Source organism: Podarcis filfolensis (genome assembly GCF_964270895.1).
Source record: "Podarcis filfolensis genome assembly, chromosome: 17".
Classification (NCBI taxonomy): Eukaryota; Metazoa; Chordata; class Lepidosauria; order Squamata; family Lacertidae; genus Podarcis; species Podarcis filfolensis.
In genome coordinates, this window is record NC_139621.1 from 34,949,381 (window position 1) to 34,974,835 (window position 25,455).

The window sequence follows — 25,455 nt, forward strand, 5'->3', positions numbered from 1 at the left end:
ACCCCAAAGCAGCAGTGGAGGATCAGGACCAGTTTCCCCACCAGAGCGTAGTGGGGGGGAGGAGTCACATGTGTCAGGAGCAGTGTCTCCTCCAGAGAGGGAGTCAGGGCTGACCACGCCTCCAACGGAGGGGAGGTCAGTTGCAGCTAGCCCCCCCGATGGGGGAAGCAGTGACAGCAGCAGTGGAACGGTCAGGAGGAAAGTTGCTGGCTGGGCGCGCGCGCCAAGTTCAAATGTGCAGGCGCGCGGAACAGCAGGAGACCCGGATGGGGAACCAGCTCCTAAAGCCCGCCGGAGGGAGGGAGAAGGCTCAGGGGAATCAGCGGGAGAAGAGGCTAGAAAGGGTGGAACCCCGGCGGGCAGGCGGACCCAGAGGAGGAAGGAGCAGCGGAGAAGGTGGAGCAAGGCTAGACTCTTAAATTGGTGTCAAGGGGGAGGAGACTCAGACGGAGCATCAGTGGTCTGACACTTTAGACGTGGGGCTGCGCGCTGCGGCTCTGGAAGTGAAACTGAACTTCAATAAAGGCTTTTATACTTAACAACGAAGCAGCGTTGGTCCTTTGTGAGCTGGGACCTAGGGTAGCCCTGACAGTTACATTAAATCTTTAATTAACTCATCCAATTAAACCTTTGCAATGCACCATATTGACCTCAATAAAATTTATCCTCCGCTTTGGGGCAGCCATTGCAAATCTCGCAACTCTGTCACAAAGTTGTCAGACTCAGACAACACGTATGTGTCTTCATCATCACCATCAAGGCATATCTTTTAACTCATACAAATGATTGACAGGCTTGTTTTTCTGCAAATGCATGGGTAATCTTGGAGATGATGTTTTTGGCACTCCTTGATGATGTCTGGCTATGTTCTGTGCGTATATAAAAAAAGGAAAGTACTATATCTGTCTGCAACTACAACAGCTATGGTATACAATGTCTTTTCAGTTGGCATTTGACCTTTATGCTCATGCTAAATTAACTTTGTGGCACCCCACAGATTTGAGAGTGGAGAGGCAGTCCTTTTTGTGGAAGAAGTGGGCTGAAACGTAGATATCATCTGGGGGTGGCGGAGAGTAGAGGAATCTCTACTTGATTCTGAATTTGAACAGAATCATGAAGGACGGACTGCCTGCCACAGAGTTGATATCAGAGCCTCCCTTTCTCCCTCGCACAATGCTCTGTGTGCATATTATAAATGCAAAGCAAGAATTCTGGGCACTGTAGGGTTGTAACTCTGTGAGAGGTAAACTACAATGCCCATAATTCTTTGAGGGAAATAATGTGCTTTAAAAGTACAGCTTCTACATTGTACACACCCAGCTCACTTCCGCAATGAGCTTGCGTATCCTCTTTCGTTCGCATGCCCAAGCGACGCTTGTGTGCTGTGGCAGGAACAAGCAGAATAACCAGACTGACGGGAACAGCGATTTAATGTCTAAACATCTCTGGGCACAGACTGTATCCCTGAGATTCTTAAGAGTACCGTTTCAAAGCAGCCTTCAGCTAAGGCTGGGTTCCTGTGCAACTCTGGTGTGGCATAGCTAAGGTAAAAGGTAAAGGACACAGAAAAAAGGGAAATACCATATTTTTCGCTCTATAAGACGCACCAGATCACAAGACGCACCTAGTTTTTGGAGGAGAAAAGCAAGAAAAAAATATTCTGAATCTCAGAAGCCAGAACAGCAAGAGGGATCGCTGTGCAGTGAAAGCAGCAATCCCTCTTGCTGTTCTGGCTTCTGGGATAGCTGCGCAGCCTGCATTCGCTCCATAAGACACACACACATTTCCCCTTACTTTTTAGGAGGGGAAAAGTGAGTTTTATAGAGCAAAAAATATGGTAGCTTCTGTTTGACATAGCGCAGAATCATGATGTTGGCTTCGTCAGTGTAAAACACAAACCCAAATTGTAAACCCACTAGCATAGGGATGGGGGAACCTGCAACTCTCAAGATGTTTCTGGATCCCATCCCATCATCCCTGACCATCATCAACCTTCCCTGGAGTTGATAGGAGCTGGAATCTAACAACATCTGGAGATCTGCTGGTTCCCCATCTAGCAGTTCCAGGCAGTTCTAAAATAGCTCGATCTTTCTGCTGTTTGGCACCACTGCAGGGCTAGGATCCAATGCAGTGGGGAGTTTTTTAAAAAAAGAAATCCAACAAGGTAAAGCTAAAGCTAAAGGATCTCTGGACAGATAGGTCCAGTCAAAGGCGACTCTGGGGTTGCGGCGCTTATCTGCCTATCAGGCTGAGGGAGCTGGCGTTTTTCCGCAGACATCTTTCCAGGTCATGTGGCATGCATGACTAAACCGCTTCTGGCACAACGGGACACCATGACGGAAGCCAGAGTGCACAGAAACGCCGTTTACCTTCCCACCACAGTGGTACCTATTTATCTACTTGTACTTGTGCTTTCGAACTGCTAGGTTGGCAGGAGCTGGGACAGAGCAACGGGAGATCACCCCGTTGCAGGGATTCGAACCGCCAACCTTCTGATCGGCAAGCCCAAGAGGCTCAGTGGTTTAGACCACAGCACCATCTTCTCCCCTTATAACTCTGGTGTGGCATAGGTGGTCAGCAAAACCGCTCCTCTGCACACCAAGAAGCCCTGGACTTTATGGGGAAGAGGGTTTGCTGAGGAATTCCACTGTCACCCTACCAGCTCCTAAGCGATTTGGGCTCATTCCAGTGTGGCTGGAGCAGCTATCAGTTCTGCCAGCTGCTGTCATTACCGGTGGATAAGCCTCTTCCAGCCGTCTCTCAGCACCTTCGCCCATCTGCTCATGTGCTCATGAACCCTCTGACAAAGTCCAGTGCCCTCTTGCGGAAGCCTTAGAGGGCATCTGGGCAGATGCTGATCATGGCAAGAAGCATGGAAAAGCTGGCATGGGGAAGACTGAGCAAACTGGGGTCTGAGCAGTCCCCAGTCTCAGGAAAGGGGCTTCCGGACAGGTGGGGGATTTGGCAAACAGCGTCATCTCATAAGGACAGGGTTGGGTGGAGGGATGTCAAATATCAAAAGGCAGAGGGTGGGTTGTCGTGACCCATCAGATGATGGTGCTTCCTGCCCCAGAGTGGCAGGAAGGTCACATGGGGTCTATGGGGCAATCATAGCCTGCTCTTATAGTAAATTATTGCTTACATCGGGACAGGGGTGTTTCCCCAGGAAATCAAAATTTCCCAGGTGTCCCTTATTGACTGTCCAGAATTAATTTAAAATTAAATGGCATGGGGAAAGTAGTCTTCTTCTCTTTTTTTTAGAATATGGCCTTGAATATTCCCAATGCAGAAACATTGGAAATCTAATATAAGAAATTGTATGAACTTCCGTTGCTTTTTATTAGATGTTATTGCCATTTTTATCAGATGTTATTTTTTTGAGATTTTTTGTATTTTTTTAAAAAAAAATAATGTTGTGTTATAAACTGTTGTAACTTGCCTTGGCTGCTTAGGGTGATGGGGAGTAATAAATGAAAATAATAATAATAACACACACCCCACTTCATTCTGTGTTCAAGATTATTTGTGCTCATGATGGTACCGGGGCTGGCATGCATGATTCTGCTTTCAACATTGTTCCATCTGCAGAAGTTTTGAGGTGGAAATTCTGCTGGTCCTGTGGCTTGCTGCTGAAATCAAGTAAACTTTTTTCATACCACAAATGTCCCAAGAGGGTGGTTGTTGTTGGTTTTGTTCTACTTTTGTTGTGCTAGAGTGCAACAGTGCCCCTACGGATGGCAACGGTGCAGGAAGACTGAGCAAGCACTGCAAAGCAACAAATAAGTTGGAATGATGTGTAGATAAGTAAAGCTAAAGGGACCCCTGACCATTAGGTCCAGTCGTGACCGACTCTGGGGTTGTGGCGCTCATCACGCTTTATTGGCCAAGGGAGCCGGCGTACAGCTTCCGGGTCATGTGGCCAGCATGACTAAGCCGCTTCTGGCGAACCAGAGCAGCACACGGAAACGCCGTTTACCTTCCCACCTATTTATCTACTTGCACTTTGCCGTGCTTTTGAACTGCTAGGTTGGCAGGAGCAGAGACCGAGGAACAGGAGCTCACCCCGTCGCAGGGATTCAAACTGCCGACCTTTCGATCGGCAAGTCCTAGGCTCTGTGGTTTAACCCACAGTGCCACCCACGTCCCTTGTAGATGTGTAGATGTGTGATGGTAGATGTGTAGATGGTCCAGCATAAATCCACCTCTGATGTACTATTATTTCATCGATAGCATGTCATGGAAAAAATGCAAGTGTATTTACTCGCATTAAGATGTAGCAGAAGTTCCGGGGACCAATTAGCTGCACATTTGCATGATGCATGATGCTTATGTATCACTGGGGTTAAATTCCCCTTTACGGCAACCACTATAGGAAGATATTTCGCAAGAACTTATGACGGCTTCCCTTGGTATTTAGCTTGAACTTCCTCTACTGTGAAGAACCCAGCTTGAACGTCTGCTAGCTTTCTCTGATCCCCTGTGAGAGGCCCAGGCTCATTGCTCAGTCCAAAACCAACAGGCATGCCTGGTCTCAGGGGCATGTGCAGAATTCCAGTTGAACTGCGCTTCTTGGAAACACCAGATTCTCTCAAATGAAAATGTTCTTTCTCCCCACTCTGTTGCAACGAGTCTGCTATTAGATCTTTGAGAGGACAGGAGTAGTATTGTCTGCAACAGATGGCTTTGTTATGCCACATTGTTTCTGGGTTGCAAAGCTGCTGGCTCAGAAGTGAAGTCCCATTAATTGTCCATCATAATTAGGCTAACAGCTTGGAAGCTCCTGTGTCCTGACTATGAATTTTTGGGGTGGTTCTGTGTTGTTATTAAACTCTGCCGGAACGAGCCTGCCTTCGTCCTGAGGATTATTTAGCAAGAGTTGCTTTCCCCCACCCAGAAGGATCAATGATCACACAGCCGCTGTTTCCATTCTTCATAAAAGTGAATTGTTCCTTGCTACCAAAGTAACCAAAATTAGGGCACTGGGGGAAACGATCAGATAAGTAATTGACGCAATAATTCAGAGTCTAATCCGATTAAGGAGATTTGTAAGGATCTGACCATGTGCTCCTGAGGAGTTGTTTTTCTTGGGTGATGGGACGGAAAACACCTGAGGAACAGAAGAAGGATCAACAAAGCTGTAGCAAAGAGTGAAGACAAAGAGGACCACTCATAAAATGCATCACAGGAGAATAATTAGTATTGGTTAAAACTGGGCAAGTTCTTCCAAGGTGCAATTTATACATCATCCCAGACACTCTTAAGAGAAGAGACTGCAGATTCTTCACTTGCTGGGTGAGCACAGCTTCATAAATTGTGCTCTGCGATGATACTGCCACAAATTATGGCTATTATTTTGAATGTTAAAACGATGTGGGATCTAAAGGTAACACGGCATTTGGGATATAGTTAAAAGAGCTATGAAAAAAAGGATTTAAAAAAGAGGGGAAATTAGAGATATAACAAGTGGGAGTATACAATTATAAATGAGATATGAAAGAGGGTTAGAATTTGCTGAATTTGACGGAATAAAGAGAAACACAAAAAAGGGAGATGTGAGGAGGTCAGGAAAGAGGGTTATAGAACCTTGAAATTTAAAAGTGGATTCTTTTTCTTTTTCTTTTTCTTTTTTATTAAGTGTGTATTTTTTGGTTTTTTGTGTGGATTTGTCTGTTTTTTATGTGTTGTAAAATTCTAATAAATATCTATTTAAAAAAAACAAATTATGGCTATTATTATTGTCGTTATTATTATTTGAATTTATATACCACCATATACCCAGGGGTCTCAGGGTGGTTCACAGAATAAAATCAAGATATAAAACCACAGAATACATAATAAAAATAAAAACAACACCCCAATCGCCGCCGCCCCCCAAATTTTTTAATAGATGCACATTTTAAAATAGAGAGATAGATGCAAAATCACAGGACATCGGTTTGAAGTGATTCCAAAACAATTGCCATTAAATCTAATAGATGCAAAGGACCGCCCATGCCACCACAAAAACTAATCGGCTGTTAGGTAACAGTGTTGACTATGGGAACAATCAAAAAGACTGCAACCTCAATCATAAAGTGGAACGCAGAATGTGCGGAACCGTTTCGGTGAAGCAGTTGTCCCATCTGATAAGGGCTAGACCAGGCAGGCAAAAATCGGATAACTTCTTGGAGTTATGCTTTGTGTGGCTCAAAGCCATATTGTTACCAGAGTTGGCTGCCACCCTCCCCCCCCCCCATTCTCTGCCAAGCGGTAGCAAAATTCCAGGAGGTTCCAAGCATTCACCCAGGGTTTGTGCTACTTTGAAGAACTGAAGATGTGGCAGAGACGACCGAAGCTTTAAGAATTTTTTTAAAAAAATTAATGTCATGTCTTTTATTAAATTACTTCTTGTGTTAATGAGATTTGAAGTTTCCAAATCTCTGGACTTCCCACCTTCCCCTCCATGGGTTCTGTTGTTAAACCTTTTCTACTGCATCTTTTTCAGTAATCCATGCTTTTTTATAACTCCATTATCTCCATAGTACTCGTTACGTTAGGGACGCGGGTGGTGCTGTGGGTTAAACCACAGAGCCTAGGACTTGCTGATCAGAAGGTCGGCGGTTCAAATCCCCACGACGGGGTGAGCTCCCGTTCCTCGGTCCCTGCTCCTGCCAACCTAGCAGTTAGAAAGCACGTCAAAGTGCAAGTAGATAAATAGGTACCGCTCCAGCAGGAAGGTAAACGGCGTTTCCGTACGCTGCTCTGGTTCGCCAGAAGTGGCTTAGTCATGCTGGCCACATGACCCGGAAGCTGTACGCCGGCTCCCTCGGCCAATAAAGCGAGATGAGTGCCGCAACCCCAGACTCAGTCATGACCTGGACCTGATGGTCAGGGGTCCCTTTACCTTTACTCATTACATTACAAGTGTTATTGCAATCCTGTTAATGTTTTCATCTGCTTACAGTGGTCTCCAATATAAATTATAAAAAATTCACCGTTCCTTGTGAATGTTTTGGTCTTCTTGGTTCCTGAGCTTTCTGGTCAATTTTGCCATTTTGGCATAGACCAACAGTTTAATTTGCCATTCTTCTCTGGTAGGGACTTTATCTTCTTTCCATCTCTGAGCTAGTAGCATCCGTGCTGCTGTCGAAGAAATATCATATATTCACCTTCAGTCTGCATGGAGGGAGTCCAGATTTTACAGCACAGTCATTTCAAGTGGGGCTTGTTCCCCATAGCAGTGCAGCCCTGGAGTCAAAGGCATCTCTGCAACCAGACTGCAGCCAGACTGCCCAAAAGGGATCTCAGTCTCTGTTCTTTCCCCTCTTCTTCCCAGCACACCTTGCTAAGGATACTCTTTTCCCGTCACTTCACACACGCATCGCATCACCTTGGCAACCTTTGTCTGCCCAGGTCCAAGATTCCTCTTAGATGGGCCATCAATACCTTATGCCAGGGGTCAGCAACCTTTTTCAGCCGTGGGCCGGTCCACCGTCCCTCAGACCATGTGGTGGGCCGGACTATTTTTTGGAGGGGGGGATGAACAAATTCCTATCACCCTCAGATAACCCATAGATGCATTTTAAATAAAAGCACACATTCTACCATAGCTGTCAACCGTCCCTTATTTGGCGGGAAGATCCCTTATCCCAGCACCGTGTCCCACTGCTGTCCCTTATTGATGATGTCCCTTAAATTTCCCGGGTTTCAAAGGAAGCAGCTCCTCTCCCTCCCTGCCTGCCGGCCAGGGAGGAGGGAGGCTCCAACTGTGTTGCTTGGCTGCATTGCTCACCCAATAAGGAGTCTAAGAATGACTGGAGGGTGGAACTTGCATTCCTTGTGCCGATCAAATTGGCCGTGTTGCCTGGGGACTCGCCTTTGCTCAGCGCTTCCCAGCGGAGAGGTGACGGTGGTTTTCCTTGCTGCATCCCCTTTGCCTGGTTGCTGCGATGTGGGAACCACCACTTGAGGCTTCATTTGGCTGCTGGCTGGGCTTTCTGCCTTTGGCTCGGAGGGGCTCAGAAGTCGAACATACCTGTGTTTGGAAAATCCCTTATTTTGGCTGCTGATCCCTTATTTTTGAGGCTGCTGGTCCCTCATTTTCAAATCTGTAAGTTGATAGCTATGCATTCTACTCATGTAAAAACACCAGGCAGGCCCCACAAATAACCCAGAGATGCATTTTAAATAAAGGGACACATTCTACTCATGTAAAAACACACTGATTCCCGGACCGTCCATGGGCCAGATTGAGAAGGCGATTGGGCCTCATCCGGCCCCTGGGCCTTACGTTGCCTACCCCTGCCTTATGCCATGTAAATGCCTCTAACCCAGGAGAGGCCTTGGCTCAGAAAGGAAACTTAGCTTGTGTTTTCCCACAGGCCTCTAATCTTCCCTTCAGTGCTCCAAATAATCAAAATCCTACCATTTATTAATTTGTAGGGTTTAGGGGGTCCCCCCCAAAAAATCTATAACAATATTTAAAAGCTCCCAGCGGGGGTTAGATCTCAACAGGTGAAGAAATTTGTTAAGGAAACAACTTGCGTATCTTGCTCTGGGCCATAATGAAGGTTGTGTTATTACCACATTTACTAGTTTAAAATAAAATAAAAAATCAGCCTCATTCAACTGTGGCTTCCTATTCTGGTTGTTTAAGAGAAGTTTATATAAAAAGGGGGGAAACCTAAGGACAGTTAATTAATTGCATAGTGCTTATGAAAATGATTGGTGGTAGTGATTATTATTGTGACTAGTGGGGCAACAATAAAACTGCTAGCACACCTGCAAAGCTAAGCAGGGTCTGGTAGGGTTTCAATTTGGATGGGGGACTGTGTCTTGAAATTCCTGCATTGCAGGGGGTTCGACTAGATGACCCTCGGGTCCCTTTAAGCTCTATGATTCAAAAGTTAGTTATTTTTAAATTCTTCTAATACGAAGCAGAAAAGTTGCTTCCCATGCTGTGTCAGCCACCAATCTTTGCTTTATTGCTTGTGCAAGTTGCTTGACCTTAAAACAAAAAGTGTCACTCATTCTCTTATATGAATATACTTTAAGCCAGTGTGGTGTAGTGGTTAAGAGCGGTAGTCTCGTAATCTGGTGAACCGGGTTCGCATCCCCGCTCCTCCACATGCAGCTGCTGGGTGACCTTGGGCCAGTCACACTTCTCTGAAGTCTCTCAGCCCCACTCACCTCACAGAGTGTTTGTTGTGGGGGAGGAAGGGAAAGGAGAATGTTAGCTGCTTTGAGACTCCTTCGGGTAATGATAAAGCGGGATATCAAATCCAAACTCCTCCTCTTCCTCCTCTTCTTCTTCTTCTTCTATTAGCTGCAGAACAGAATATTACAGAGTCTTTCCCCTCACTTACACTGAAGTAAGTCAGTGGGCAGAATCAAAGGGCCCTTCTGTCACAATCCGTTCAAAATATGGTCCACATGAAAAGTGAATTGCCTGCGTTATCTGCCACAAGCATCTAATGTTACGTTGAGATTTTGGAGGGGGGGGGATCAAGAAGGCACTGGAACGGACACCTTGTTTCCAACTGCGCAACTCTTGTTCAAAATCGTAGGGTTTTCTTTTTGTAATATTTTGAACCAAACCCCAGAGTGGCTGTACAGATACAGCCCATTATGCATTAAATGTGTTTTGCTTTATAATGTTCCTGAAGGAAGCACATTTGTCTAGCCTTTGCAGACAGAAGAAGCCACATTGTTTTGTACTGAACAGATAGATTTTTTACATTAGTTACTGTGTCTGTCTTAGTTCTGGCTATTATGGACAGCTTAGCCAGAGTCTTTTGTTTATAGAGTGGGAGGGAACTTTTCCATACAAAGACTCCAGTCTGACCAGAGGCGTCCTGTACACCTTTCCCATCCTGTACAGAAAGGGGTTTTCAGCAACTGCAAATATGTTATGCAAGTTTGGGGTGGGGCAGAGACTGCATCTGCCAAGGTTATCTTCTGCATAGCTGTTAGATTGTCAGAGTGAACCTAAGCAGGTGTTGGTCTGTTGAGTTTCTGGATGCAGACCTTCCAAGTGTCCCTGTTTTCCAGGGACAGTCCCGGATTTACAGAAGCCATCCCGGTTTCTGATTTGATCTTGGAATGTCCCACTTTTCCTTAGGACATCCCTATTTTCCTCAGAGAAATGTTGGTGGGTATGGTAAGATGTCCCTACTTCTATCGGAGAAACGCTGGAGGGTATGGAGTTACACAACCCACAAGCCATTAAAAATCTTCCCTATACAGTGGTACTTTGGTTCTCAAACTTAATCCATTCCAGAAGTCCATTCCAAAACCAATGCGTTCCAAAACCAATGCACACTTTCCCATAGAAAGCAATGCAAAACAGATTAATCTGTTCCAGACTTTTAAAAGCAACCCCTAAAACAGCAATTTAACATGAATTTTACTATCCAACGAGACCATCGATCCATAAAATGAAAGCAATAAACAATGTACTGCAGTCACACAATCAATCCATCAGTAGCTGAACTGGGTTCCAAGCAGTCACAAAAACAGAACAAAAAAGAGCCACAAAAACAAAAAGACAAAATAAATAGCAAAAACAGACAGACACTCAAAACAGAAATGTGGCACTCAAAACAGAGCAAAAAAAAAGTTCACAAACAGGAACACTTACTTCCTGGTTTGCAGTGTTTGAGTACCAAGTTGTTTGAGTACCAAGGCATTTGAGAACCAAGGTACCACTGTACAGGGCTGCCTTCAGGTGTCTTCTAAAGGTTGTATAGTTACCATATTTTTCACTCTATAAGACGCACCAGACCACAAGATGCACCTAGTTTTTGGAGGAGGAAAACAAGGAAAAAAATATTCTGAATCTTAGAAGCCAGAACAGCAAGGGGGATCGCTGCGCAGTGAAAGCAGCAATCGCTCTTGCTGTTCTGGCTTCTGTGATAGCTGTGCAGCCTGCATTCGCTCCATAAGATGCACACACATTTCCCCTTACTTTTTAGGAGGGAAAAAGTGAGTCTTATAGAGCAAAAAATACGGTACTTATCTCCTTGGCTCGGGGGACACTTGGAGGGTATGTTCTCAATTTTTTAATGAGGGACTCTGTTTCCTGCCACAAACCCTAATGGTGCACATTGTGCCTTGTGTTCCCGGGATAGGATGTACTGCAGGAAAACAGGTTTTGCAAACACACACACTCCTCCAGCAGCAGAAACCAATGTGATTTACCAGCACGTAGAAAGGAGCAAAATGTCGGGTGGCCTGTGACTACCTGCCCTTCTTCTGCATTTCCCAACAGAAGGGTGCTCTTTGGATGAAATTGACGTGCTTGCTGCAGTTCCCACGCTTGATGTCTGCGTCCAAATGGCAACTGACGTGTTTCTAACAATCGGCGTGGCTAATGCAAGGGATTGGCTCCGATGGGATTTCACAGTTCTCGACGCTCCTGTCCTTGAAATGATGGAAAAGCATCATGTGCCTTCAGTTGGCAATTATCACAGGCTGTGCATCTCTCGGCCCATCACAAAAGCTTTTAAGCTTGTCAGCTATAGCTTTAGGATTTCCCACCCCCTTCCTAAGGTCTGTTTTGCAAGCCTGGTTTTTTTAATGATCATGATGTGGCAAGAAAGTGGTTCTTTCCTGCTTAAAGTATATGTATTACATTTAACCACTTCTGCTAGAAGGAGATCGTTTAAGGAACCCAGGGTCATTGGGAAGGAGTTCTGTGTTGGTTTTTTGCAAGGGCAGTGAGCAGGGATGGAGGAGGAATTTGATTCGGTATGCATTTAAAGCCAACTCTGTCAAACTTGAACTTTCCAAAACAATATGAGAACCGAAACACAGCTATCCTTCAAAATTCTCACTCCTCTGATTTTGCAATGCAGTTCTCCAACCAAACAATAATTACAAAAATGAATATATTAAGAAGCAGATATATTAGTGAAAATGTCATACAAAAGTACACTATACAGTGGTAGCTCGGGTTAAGTACTTAATTCGTTCCGGAGGTCTGTTCTTAACCTGAAACTGTTCTTAACCTGAAGCACCACTTTAGCTAATGGGGCCGCCTCCTGCTGCCGCCGCGCCGCCGGAGCCCGATTTCTGTTCTTATCCTGAAGCAAAGTTCTTAACCTGAAGCACTATTTCTGGGTTAGCGGAGAGTGTAACCTGAAGCGTATGTAACCTGAAGCATATGTAACGCGAGGTAGCACTGTATTAGGAGAAACTGCTTGCAAAAAATGTGTACATTAGACAAAAACACATATGAAAAATGTGTTTCTTAGGAGAAATTTGCTTTAAAATGCTGAAGAATCCCCACGTGTATTTTTGTTTTTTAATGCAAATTGCTGCAGAAAGGTAGAGAGCTGGATCTAAGATTGGAAAAATGAGAAACTGAGAGAAATAAAATTGACAGGGACAACTGAGATTATCTTTGGCCTATGTTTGGATTCACTGGTGCTCTTGGAAAGGAGGAGTAGGAAGTATTACAACCGCCTCCTAAAAAAAAAAGGTGGTTCTTTCAACTGGGGATGCCAGAGAATTCTGACAAAAACAGGAGCAGAAATTGCCAGCGCTCACTTATTCATCCCATGTCTGGAACAGAGAACAATCCAGCAAATACAAATCAGCATTTATTGCTGTTGCATTTGGTCAACAAATGATACATCCTTTATAGTTCCCCCTCATTTGCCTTGAGTTTCCTTTGCACTGAAATGAATAGGATGCAGTAACGCAATGACAGTGTAAACTACGTAATTTACCTAATTAATTACATAAATTATGTAATTTTGCCAGAACAGACAGTGGGACAGATAACATAGTCTGTGGCAGAAGATGAACTGCAGAGGAACAGAAACAGGGCTGCCTGTGGTGAAGTGGAGTGCAGAATGATTCCTTTCTCCATCTTTAGTCTCAACCTAGCAAAGGAACTCTCTTGCCAACCTAGCAGTTCGAAAGCACGTCAAAGTACAAGTAGATAAATAGGTACCGCTCTGGCGGGAAGGTAAACGGCATTTCCGTGTGCTGCTCTGGTTCGCCAGAAGCGGCTTAGTCATGCTGGCCACATGACCCGGAAGCTGTACGCCGGCTCCCTCGGCCAATGAAGCGAGATGAGAGCCGAAACCCCAGAGTTGGTCACGACTGGACCTAATGGTCAGGGGTTACTTTACCTTTACCTTAGCAAAGGAACTGCACAAGCATAACCTGCACAGCCCTCGTTTGCTCTCTCATTGCAATGTTCACTGAGACCTAAATGTTCTTTTCATCTGGAGCCATAGAAACTGAAGGCGACTAGTTGCATGTGCCAGTAGAACAGGAGTGGCTAAGCTCTGATCCTCCATCATCCCTGACCAATGGCCATGCTGGTTGGGGCTGATGGAAGCTGAGCAGAATAGCATCTGCAGGTTCTTCATCCCTGCACTAGAACATCAGTGGAGACTGTTATGTACTGAAGTTCTCACCCTGGGCCAGAAGGGGGATACTGTAGATAGTTATGCAAATAAGGGATCGAAACTGACGTTCAGTGATTGGATAGTTTTAGAAAATTGTTACAGTTACATTGTACTGGAGCTCTATATAAGCAGGCTGACTGAACCCTTCAGTTCAATTCTGTCCTGGCCTGTGAATAAACAAGAGCTGTTTGAAGAATCGCTGTGTCGTCTGATATGTTCACCCACAACTTAACACAGACATTCTGTTGTTCCTTTTTTTTTTAGTTGTGGCACAGGCAATAATTGCGAGTATATTCGGCTTATGCTTGATTTCAGGGCATCCAACGGTCTTGAGTTACAGTAGGGGTAAGAAAATTAAGGAGGCACATGTGTTTTACCCCCAAGGTAAAGGACCCCTGGACGGTTAAGTCCGGTCAAAGGCGACTATGGAGTTGTGGTGCTCGTCTCGCTTTCAGGCTGAGGGAGCTGGCGTTTGTCCACAGACAGCTTTCCAGGTCATGTAGCCTGCATGGCTAGACCACTTCTGGCGCAATGGGACGCCGTGATGGAAACCAGAGCGCACAGAAACACCCTTTACCTTTCCGCCACAACAGTACCTATTTATCTACTTGCACTGGTGTGCTTTTGAACTGCTAGGTTGGCAAGAGCTGGGACACAGAAACGGGAGCTCACCCCATTCCGGGGATTTGAACCGTCAACCTTCTGATCAGCAAGCCAAAGAGGCTCAGTGGTTTAGACCACAGTGCCACCCACGTCCCTCCACCATACTAGAATACTAATATTTGTATAGCACAAGAGGGGGAGAATATCCTAGACCCATGTGCTACTGAAAGTCTTGTCTGAATCATCACATACTTCTCATCTTCTTGCACAGGCAGAAAGGCAGATGAACCAATGTCCCAAACACTAAGCAAGAGGTAGCATCCAGAGGCGCGAGCCAATCTCGCAAAATGCGAAGCACGTGAACAACTCCGCTGGGTTAAAGCCAACATTAAGTACACACACGTAAGTCTCGCGGCACGGCTGGATTCAGTTTATTCATTTGGGTTCTGAGTCAGATCGTTCATCCTGGGGGAGGGCAGAAAAGCCCAAAGCAAACAGAAGTCATGCTACCTTTTAACCACAGCAAGTTTGGAAAGATCATGACAGGTTGATCAATAGCTGCTGAAGTGCTGAGCTCTCTTCCTTTGCAGGCGTGTGCACTTAATTCAGCAGCTTGTTTCGTCCAGGACTGCACTTTTTTTGCATAACTTTGGCCTAAACCTTAGGCCCTAAAGAAAGCTCTAGAAAGGGAGGAGCCATTTTGGCCCAGCTGCGGATTTCAGAAAAGTTAACAGTTTGCTATGAATGTGCCTTTCTGGACTATTTATTTCCTCGCAGCTAGCACAGAGGAAGCAAACCATGGTCCCTGGCTTAGCATTGTGTCTGAACTCAGGACTGTGGTTTGTTTCACTCCAACAAACCATGGTTGGCAAGCCAAGAACAAACTCAAGCTACAGATTGTGGTTTGTTGAGAGTGAAACAAACCAAAAGCCCTGATTCGGATACAGTCCTGGTTTGCTTCCTCTGTGTATTAGCAGGGGAAAGCGACAGCCTAGAAAGGTACATACATGGTGCACCATTAACCATGGCTGGCCACAATGTACAAATGAGGCCTGTATGAGGGTTGCATGGCTCAGTGGGCTACACTATATGGTTACACACCATCCCAATCTCTCAGTGGTGCAAGATTCCAGGAGTCTAGGTGTTTATCGAGGGTTTGTATTTCCTTTGGAAATGAGGCAGTGGAAACTGTGGTGTCTTTATGATATATGGTTTATTTACACGTATATATACAACCTGAGCCAATGATGGAGGGGGCCACAGCATTACACTCCAATAGGTTCTTGCTTCTCCCATGGCCACAGTCTTGGATGCCAGCCGAAATTGGAAAGGCCCTCTGTCCCCCTGCTCAGCTTTCTGTGTTTAACCAACACTTTTTCTGTCTATCCTATATTTCAGCCAACTCTGCTTTTTCCCTGCGAACTACCCCCCAGGGAAAGGGGAGGCTCACTGCCACCCAGCACAGAGTATCTCCTTGTTAATCACCTATTACCTCTTTTTTTATTCTCCCTAATGGCCCTTCTCCAGGGACGCAGGTGGCGCTGTGCGTTAAACCACAGAGCCTAGGACTTGCGGTCAGAAGGTCGGCGGTTTGAATCCCCGCGACAGGGTGAGCTCCCGTTGCTCGGTCCCTGCTCCTGCCAACCTAGCAGTTCAAAAGCACGTCAAAGTGCAAGTAGATAAATAGGAACCGCTCCGGCGGGAAGGTAAACAGCATTTCCGTGTGCTGCTCTGGTTCACCAGAAGCGGCTTAGTCATGCTGGCCACATGACCCGGAAGCTGTCTGCGGACAAACGCCGGCTCCCTCGGCCTATAGAGCGAGAGGAACGCGCAACCCCAGAGTCGGTCACGACTGGACCTAATGGTCAGAGGTCCCTTTACCTTTACCTAATGGCTCTTCTCCAGAGTGATTTCCAGAGCACAGAAAATCTGGTTTGGTCTGTATTTTGACACTGCTAAATTCAGCATCTAGCAGCCCATTTCAGTACTCCAAGCAATGATTAAACCCCAACACTCACTAGACCAAGGAATTTAGTGGAGAATCTTGCACTTAAGTAACTGAAGCTCACCTCTAAGTTAGAAAAATGAGGCACATTTTCATGCTCTGTAACTTACATTAACAGTGGAATGCCTAAGAATGTAAGATCATGAATGCTGGATCAGATTAAAGGCCCATCTAGCTCTGCAAAGGGAATAGGGCTCTCTTAACAACTAAAGAAGGCAGATCGCCGAAGAATGGATGCTTTTGAATTATGGTGCTGGAGGAGACTCTTGAGTCCCATGGACTGCAAAAAGATCAAACCTATTCATTCTTAAGGAAATCAGCCCTGAGCGCTCACTGGAAGGACAGATCCTGAAGCTGAGGCTCCAAGACTTTGGCCACCTCATGAGAAGAGAAGACTCCCTGGAAAAGACCCTGATGTTGGGAAAGATGGAGGGCACAAGGATAAGGGGACGACAGAGGACAAGATGGCTGGACAGTGTTCTTGAAGCTACCAGCATGAGTTTGACCAAACTGCGGGAGGCAGTGGAAGACAGAAGTGCCTGGCGTGCTCTGGTCCATGGGGTCACGAAGAGTCGGACATGACTAAGCGACTAAACAACAACTGTTAGCTCTCTTAAACGACAGTTCCCAGGATTCTTTGAGAGAAGTAATGACTGTTCAAAGTGGTACGATACTGCTTTAACTGTATGGTGCAGATGGAGCCTCAGTGTAGCATGGGAATGAATGAAAAGGACCAGAGAACATTTTGCCTTCAGAGTGTTTTACTAGATAGGCTCACGGCTCCCAGAAGTTCAGTATTCTTGCTTGTTTGTTTATCTGACTCAGGCAAGTTTACCACCTATGAGAAACTTTATTTGCTGAGAAAATTAGAAATGAGGATATTAATTTAATGCCCTGTGTCATTCGGTATAAACTGCTGTGGAAATGCCTTATCAGCTTCCTCTTCCAGATAGCGTTTCCCTTGGTTTTTGTAACCATAGCAATCTCAGTGCTTGTATTCATTTGACTTGCATCTTTGTGCAGCACGACTCTTATCATGTTCTAAATGGAGCCTTGTTTTCTAATGAACTGGGGGGGTAGGCAAATAAATTTGACTCACTCAATGAGAAAATAACATTCTAAAGAGAAAATGTTCATCAACTGTAGCTCAGAAGGCTCCACCGTAAAGCCACAAATATGGGTAAATGGAATTGTCCAAAAGGCGCTTGGTGGAACAAAGATCTTGCCTGCCTCTGAAATACCTTTGCTAGGAGAGGATATATTTAAAACCATAATCACACAAACAGCCTTGTAAAAGGTAAAAAAATAACATTTACTCACTCATAGTTTCTGTTGCAGAATATCAGATACAGCAGCTTTGTTCAGGCAGGCTTAAAATGGTAATTCAGTTTCAAAGACATGCTTAAGTCTGCTTTAAGATGGTGTCTGAGCAATTAAGCTCAGATATGCAGATTGTGCTGACATTTCTGGCTTGGCGTTGAGATGAAGAGGTAAGAGTGAAGAGAGGCAAAAAAGGATGTGCCCACACAGGCAAGGCCAGATTTAGGTTTGATGAGGCCCTAAGCTAATGAAGGTAATGACCGCTCCCCGCATAAAAACGGGGGGGGGGGGCGCTCTTTGCGTGGACGCGCGCAGCCCCTGGATCTGGAGCAGCTCCATCAGCATAGGCTTGGCTTCGCTTTCCCTCAGGTGGGATACCTGGAGGTCTCCACCTACCTCAGTCAGCTGTCCAATCCCACCTGGGGGAAGCGTTGCCAAGGAGACCAGGCCAGGTAGGGGAGGGACTACCTGCCCACACAATAGAGGGAAGATCTTACCTGGGAATCCTCACTTGGCTCCAGAGCTTCTCCCACCCTACCCACCCTCAGTTAATGTCTTGTTTTGCAGGTTAACTTTTCTTCACAGGTTTGCAGGTTAACTTTTCTTCACAGGTATGCGGGCGCTGCTACGTTAAGGTCTCTGTTAAAGGGCCAGAAAGGAATTTCCCTGCATTGGCAGGTTTCGCCTTTCCCGTAGCAAAACGTCACAATTTTGGTGGTATCAGGCCTTGGGCGGAATCCTTTAGTCTATCTTCCTCTTTGCAGCGATGTTACCAGGGTTCCCCGTTAAAGGGGTTTCTGAAGGGAGGCTTTGACCATACGCCGAAAGGTCGTCATTGCTCTCCCCTGCAGCGGCGGCATAATGGGGGCGGCTATCTCTGCTTGAACATATGTTCTCCAGAGCCGGCCCATCCCCCCCACACACACACTGGATAACCCTGATGCTCCCTAGGTCCCCGACTGGGGAGGGATAACGCCCAATGTCTGAGCCAAGGTCTACCCACATTTGAAATTTAATAAAGTCGTGGCCAATTTAATCCCATAGCACGTTGTCTTGAGTCGTTATTCCACATGGCGGGGGGGCCGCTCGGGATCTGGGGGACTCCGCCTGTCCACGCAATGGAGCCCTTTATATGTCCAGCTGTCCTTTGTCAACAACAAATTGTCGCTGTTTTTTGTGTTGAATATATGCTATATGGTAATTTATGGACCTAATAGGTATCTCAAGCCATTTGCACATGTAGCCATGCAACCAGTCCATGCAGAATGTAGGCACCCTATATGTAGAAATGAGCAAACCAGTGATGTTTTAGGGAGCAGGCTAGCAGGCGGAGCCCATTACTTACATAACAGGAGCCTACACAACACAAAACACTGTTGCTGTATGTAGGTTTTATTTTATTTTAATCTTATATTTTGGAAATGTACATCCAGGTGTTTTTCCCCTTTAATTTTTTTTGGGGCCCCCAAGAGAGTGGGGCCCTAATCTATAGCTTATTTAGCTTATACGTAAATCCAGCACTGCACACAAGGAGAATATTTATACAGCTACACCCTTCCCCTGTCAGGGCACAATGGGAGTTCTCTCTAGCAAACTTACAGGAAAGCTCCGAGCTTCAGCTCCTATCATGTGCCTATCTAGAAAACATGCATTGTTGGTTTGAGGTCACATGAAATATCCCACATGTATTGCTTTGAGGCGTTATGTAAATGGAGCTATTGCTTAGGCCAGGAGGGGCTAGCATGGCATCTTTCAGGTGCTGCTGAACTATAGTTCCCATCATCCTTGACCATTGGCCATGCTGGCTGGGGCTGATGAGAGTTGGAGTCCCACAACATCCAATGGACACCATGTTGCCTACCCTGTCTTAGGCAGAGTGTGCTGGGCCCGGGGGTAACCCATGAAACACGGTCCAGGACTGGTCCAGAATCCAAAGGTTCTGCTAGTAGTCAGTCCGACAGGGCCAAGGCAGGACACCAGGCAAGGACAGGTACAGGATCTAGCATAGAGCAACGTTGCTCCCGCAACCTGGGGCAGGGTCCAACAGCCTTTTATCTTTGTTGGGGTAACAGCCAGTCCTGATCCCCCAGCGACTCACCTCCCTGTCTCACCCAAAGGTGAGCCCTCCTCCTGCAAGTACTCAGGTCTTTCCTTCTCTCAGACCTTAGTCTCTGCAGCTCAGGAGACGCCAGTGGTTTACTAGACCCAGGGGTCACCTCAGTCTCCCCTGACCCAACCGGTAGTGGAGCAGCTGTAAGTGATGGCCCAGCTGCAGGCAACGAGGTAATCCCCGCATCTGGAGCCAGGGCAGGCTCCGGCCCCTGACTCGGACCAGCTGGTGTTTGTTTCAGGGGAACTTGTGCAGACTGGGACTCTTCAGGATCAGGCCCCAGACTTGGTTCAGATGATGCCTGAGGCAAAGGATCCGGTGCAGACTGAGTCTCCTCTGGTTCCGAGCCCAAGTCCCAGGCCGTCACACAGAGCCAATCAAGAGCAGGAGGTAATGCTTGCTTAATGATAACTAGCCAAGTGTGAGTCTTGCAAGCTGCCCATTCAATTCAGTATGGGTTTTGCAAGTAGTTTCCTGGCAGACTCTTTGAGTCAGATCTGTCTGTCTTCCCATCTGGAACCTTAATGACCCACCTGAGACAGCCACCCCATAGCGGAGCCGTCAGTTCTCTCCTTGGGTCAGCCAATTTCTCTAATTAGCTAGAGTTTTCAAAGCAGCAATGGGCTTTGTTTCCATTACGGTCTCTTCATGCACCCAGGACACAGTGTATGTTTCCATCCTGAACACTCATCAAAGACACTCATCAAAGAACTTGTTCTCTCTCGTAAGACATCCCAGCAAAGAACATTTTCAGCCTTCCTGGAAGAAACTGGATGTATGCATACTTACGGAGAACAAAGACTTCGTCCGTGATCGCCACTGTTGCCTTCGTAAAACTTTCCCCTCTGAGTTTTGGTCTTCTCAAGTTCCATCCTGCAAATGCATCTTAGACATTCATAATAAAGACCTGAGGCAATTAACATCCAGCAGTTATTCTCCGGATTATACTCCTCTCCCCTTCGCTCTCATGCTTGCCTTGTTCTAGCCAGCTTTTGAGAGCACCAGGATCTAAGCTAGAACTTCTGAGGGCTGAACTTGAGCAGATGTTAACCAGCAATAGAAAGAAGGTTGCAGGTTCCCTCTGGGTGTTATTGTACTTCAACTCCCACCAGACCAAGTCAATATGACCAATGGTCAGGGATGATGGGAGTTTAGGTCCAACAATATCTGAAGTATACCTGAAGGAGCGTCTCCATCCCTATTGTTCAGCCCGGACACTGAGGTCCAGCTCGGAGGGCCTTCTGGTGGTTTCCTCACTGTGAGAAGTGAAGCTACAGGGAACCAGGCAGAGGGCCTTCTCGGTAGTGGCACCTGCCCTGTGGAACGCCCTCCCCTCAGATGTCAAGGAAATAAACAACTATCTGACTTTTAGAAGACATCCGAAGGCAGCCCTGTTTAGGGAAGTTTTTACTGTTTGATGTTTTATCGTGTTTTTAATATTCTGTTGGGAGCTGCCCACAGTGGCTGGGGAAGCCCAGCCAGATGGATATGTGAAATATACTCAGAGTCGCAAAGTGATTTCATGCTCTTTATTCAGCTCATAGTGGTGAAGAGGAATGAATCGAAGTCCCCTCAAAGTATCTGCTTTATATACATTATTTACACAATGGGCTGCACATGACTGGCTAATTCTGGAATTCTACTGTAAGCCAATCAGGTTGTGGATTCACTTCTATCTGGAGCATGATTGGGTGGTTCCTGCCAACCAATCATACTGCTGCATTGTTCTAGGACCAATCAGACTGCTGCATTCTGAATCCTATTGTTCTAGGACCAATCAGACTGCTGCCTTTTGGATCCTATTGTTCTAGGACCAATCAGACTGCTGCAGTTTGGATCCTATTCAACTCAGTACATAACAATACGGTATAAATAATAATCTGTTGTTGTTGTTATGAGCCACAGGTTCCCTATCCTTGCTGTAGAACTGGACCCTGAACCCTCCTTCAAGCAAATCTGTAGGGACTGTGGCCTCAGATTACCTCTTCCCAGGGAACTCTGGGAAGTGTAGTTCTGTGATGGGAAGAGGGGTCTCCTAACAACTCTCAGCACCCTTGGCGAACTACAGTTCCCAGGATTCTTTGCAGGAGGCCATGGCTGTTTAAAGTGATGTGAGACTGCTTTAGATGTATAGTGCAGATGGGGCCTAAGCGTTTTGGCTGAAATAATTATTTAAATCCCGTCTCCCCCAGCTCAGACTCAACACACTGGCTCCCTAGTTAGAGATCTTTCTGAGAAAAAGATTGCTTTCTCCCTCCCATGCTCCAAATTACTTTATGCATTCCTACCTTTAAAAAGAGTTTGAAACTCATTATCTACACACCAATAACCTCTGCTTTTAGGTTTACAGAGATAGGTCTTAGTAGTAACTCTTAACAAAACCTTGCGCGTGAAGAATATTTCTGTAACAGAAAGGAATGTGGGGTCTCCTTGTCTGAAGACTCCAAAAGTGAACCTTCTTGGAGAAAATCCAGTCAAGTCTTGTCAGCTGATAAAGACATCCTATGTCCTTTTAAAATGTGGTTTTTTGGGGGGCGGGGGCTATTGAGTTGTTGTTTTTATTTTTATTAGTTATTTTGTGGTTTTATATCTTATTTTATTCTGTGAACTGCCCTGAGACCCCCGGGTATAGGGCGATATATTATTATTAATAATAATAATAATAATAGGGATGGCATGTTTCTTGCACAGGTAAATGGAAGATCTGGAGACACGCAAGGCACGTCGGATAGAGCAGATGGTAGCCAAATGGCTCCGGCGGTCACGAGATCATGCAGCCAGGTAGTTATTTTAAGGAAATGTCATAAAAAGGGGGGGTGGGCTACCCTAGTTTCATAGGGGCATAGTTTGGATGTGGGTGCTTTGCATGGCTATTCCCGCCCCCTCCCACAGAATGGAATAAATAAAGACACAGGACACCGAATTTAGGTTAATGGGCGAAAAAAGGAACTGCTTCGCAAGTTTTTCAGACGTTCCCTGTAACCCAACTGCCCCTCTGCTTTCCTTCCCTGTTCCGATGGCAGTTCACTGACACATACACACACTCCCCCCCCCCACTTCCTGTCCAAATCCTGGTTTCTCCTGCCAGTCTTCTCTTTATTCTCCTCTTGTGCTGGTCCCAAGGGTTATCCGTGCAGTGAGGTCCGAGTCCAGTCCGAGGTCGAGGGTGCGGTATGGAGGCTGCCCGTCAAAGCTGAAGCAGGGTCCAAGGCAGGGAGTCGGGTGAGGTCAGGAACTCTGGCAGAAGAGCAGGACAGGGTGCAGGCAGGAACAGGCTACCAACAATGTTGCTCCCGCAACCTGGGACTGGGGCTGGCTGGCTTTTATCTGCCCCGAGGCATAGGGCGGCCCCAGTCCACAGGTGCCTTGGCCTGGAGGCGAGCACTCCTCCTGCAGGAACTTAGTTCCCTCCGCCTCTCTGCCCTGAGCCTCTGCAGCTCAGGAGAGGCTGGAGGGTTACCAGACCCAGAGGCAACCTCAGCTTCCCCTGATGGGGCTGAGAGTGGAGCATCTTTAGGCAATGGGTCCTCCATCACCTCAGGAGCCAGAGCAGACTCAGCTGGTGCCTGTACCTGAGGATCCACCACAGGTGAGGATGCTTCAGGCTCAGGCCCCAGCCCCGGTTCAGCTGGTTCTGGAGGTGGGGAATCCTGTGCAGGCTGGGATTCCTCAGGTTCAGCCTCCGAGTCAAATCCCAGGCCAACACACCTCTTCTCACATATCCTTCTGTTCCTGGTCTGCCCGCCTGCCTTTCTCTCTCACACACACTAAGCAGTGTGGTCTCAGAAAATGCCCGCCTCTGCCTCCTGCAATTGCTCCACTCAACACTGCTGCTCTCTGATTTCTCTCTCACCTCCTTTGCCTTCTCTGGGGCATATGCTGAAAGCTGGAGCCTTAATCTATCCAGGCTGCCATGCCAGTGCTTGCTAATCTTTCTGCCCGTCTGCCACTTAAACTATGCTACGTCCTGGCAAGCTCTGGAAGTTGTCACCCTGCGATACCAGGAGTGCTGCCAACATTCCTGTGCCTGCTTCCATTATCTCCACTTCTTTTCATGCCAGCCTCTCCTCCCTCCCTGGCCGCCCAGGGCACTTGCTGTAAGCAGAAGTCCTAGAATGGCTGAAACAACTTGCCTGCCAACTCTCCCCCTTCCTTCCTTGCCGCTGCCCAGTTCAATAAGAGCCTCTCTCTTTGGGCTCCCAGGCTGCCTGCCTGGAGAACAAAGGCTGTGACCTCATCCTGACATTTTCTGATGCAGACAGTGGCTTTTGTGACATCATCCTGGTGTTGCCCACCTGAAGCAGGAATAGGTGGTCCCCTCCCACAGCTGCTGTCCTTCTGACAGAAAAAAAGAAAACTGTTATGCCCCAATACCTGCACATTGTTGTCGTTGCCATTACTTATTATTTGTACATACATTTGTTGTACTCACTGTACAACTGATCCAGAATGCGGCAGCCGGACTGGTGACTGGGAGTGGCCGCTGACACCATATAACACTGGCCCTGAAAGACCTACATTGGCTCCCAGTACATTTCCGAGCACAATTCAAAGTGTTGGTGCTGACCTTCAAAGCCCTAAACGGCCTCGGCCCAGTATACCTGAAGGAGCATCTCCACCCCCATTATTCAGCCTGGACACTGAGGTCCAGCTCCAAGGGCCTTCTGGCGGTTCCCTCACTGCGAGAAGGGAGGTTACAGGGAACCAGGCAGAGGGCCTTTTCAGTGGTGGTGCCCATCCTGTGGAACACCCTTCAGATGTCAAGGAAATAAACAACTGTCTGACTTTTAGAAGACATCTGAAGGCAACCCTGTTTAGGGAAGTCTTTAATGTTTGATGTTTTATTCTGTTTTTAATATTCTGTTGGGAGCTGCCCAGAGTAGCTGGGGAAGCCCAGCCAGATGGGCGGGGTATAAATAACAAAATTACTATTGTTGTTGTTGTTGTTGTTGTTGTTGTTGTTGTTGTTGTATTTGATTTCTTTCCCATCAGTGGTGGAGAATCTGCCTTGCATGCAGAAGATTTCAGGTTCCATCCCCAGTGTCTCTGGGTACATCTGGGAGAGAGCCCTGTTTGAAACCCTGGAGAGTTTTTTTAAAAAAAAAAATATTTTATTAAGGGTTTTCTTGTTTTACAGTGTAAGTGTAATGCCTCGTATTTTCTTTTCTTCCATGTAACATTTTTACAAATCTGTTTCATTTGATGAGGCATTAGGGAGAGAAGAAAAAAGAAAGAAAAAAAGAAAGGGGGTGGAGGGAGGGGAGATGGATGGGGGTGGGGTCGGGTAGCGGTGTTTCTATTATGCTTAATATATGTAGAGTTTGGTGTCAGCGTGCTTGTGTTGTTCACTTGTGTTCCTTTGGTGGTGAGAGAGGTTGGGGTTGGCCTAGGGTGTGATTGTTTGTTTGTGATTGGCTGTGGTGGTCTTTTTTTTCGTGTGTGAGTGAGGTGGGTGGGTGTTTTGGATCAGGTTAGCCATATTGATTTGTATGCTGTTGGGGGATTATTGTTGTTGTCCTGTTGGGCTGTGTATGTGATAAAGGGGAGCCTTATTGGGGTGAAGGTGTCTTCTTCTGTTTGTCCCCGTGTCAGTTTCAGTTTATTAGTTAATTTTTCTAGTAGGGCTGTTTCCCATACTATTTGGTACCATTGGTCCATGCTTACTCCTGACAGGTCTCTCCAGTGTCTGGTTATGGTGTTTCTGGCTGCTGAAAGTTGAGCCTTCTTCTCTTGGGGGTCCCCCAGTTTGTGCCTCTCGCCATTCCTCTGTGTCCAAGCCAGTCCATGACAGACACTTCCAAACTGTTGCTATTTTCAGGAAGGAATCAATAACGTCCTAGCAAATTCAGGTTGTGAATTTCTAGTCGATTGGGAGGCCCTGTGCAATAGACTCAGTTCTCCAAAAAGATCAGACTTCCCGCAATATGGAAAGTGACACAAAAATGCACCGGAAAGTATTTATATTTATTTATTTTATTTATACCCTGCCCATCTGGCTGGGTTTCCCCAGCCACTCT

The 25,455-nt window shown here is 46.4% G+C and overlaps 1 protein-coding gene across 1 annotated transcript in view; it reads left to right on the forward strand.

Annotated features, from left to right (window-relative positions):
* FRMPD1 (FERM and PDZ domain containing 1) overlaps positions 1 to 25,455 on the forward strand; it is a 92,795-nt gene that overhangs the window by 29,482 nt on the left and 37,858 nt on the right. Inside the window, exons 2-3 of the mRNA XM_083592796.1 lie at positions 14,275 to 14,405; positions 22,130 to 22,219. Coding sequence (XP_083448922.1) covers positions 22,134 to 22,219 — 86 coding nt within the window. The 5' untranslated portion in view covers positions 14,275 to 14,405; positions 22,130 to 22,133. The remainder of the gene's footprint in view (positions 1 to 14,274; positions 14,406 to 22,129; positions 22,220 to 25,455) is intronic.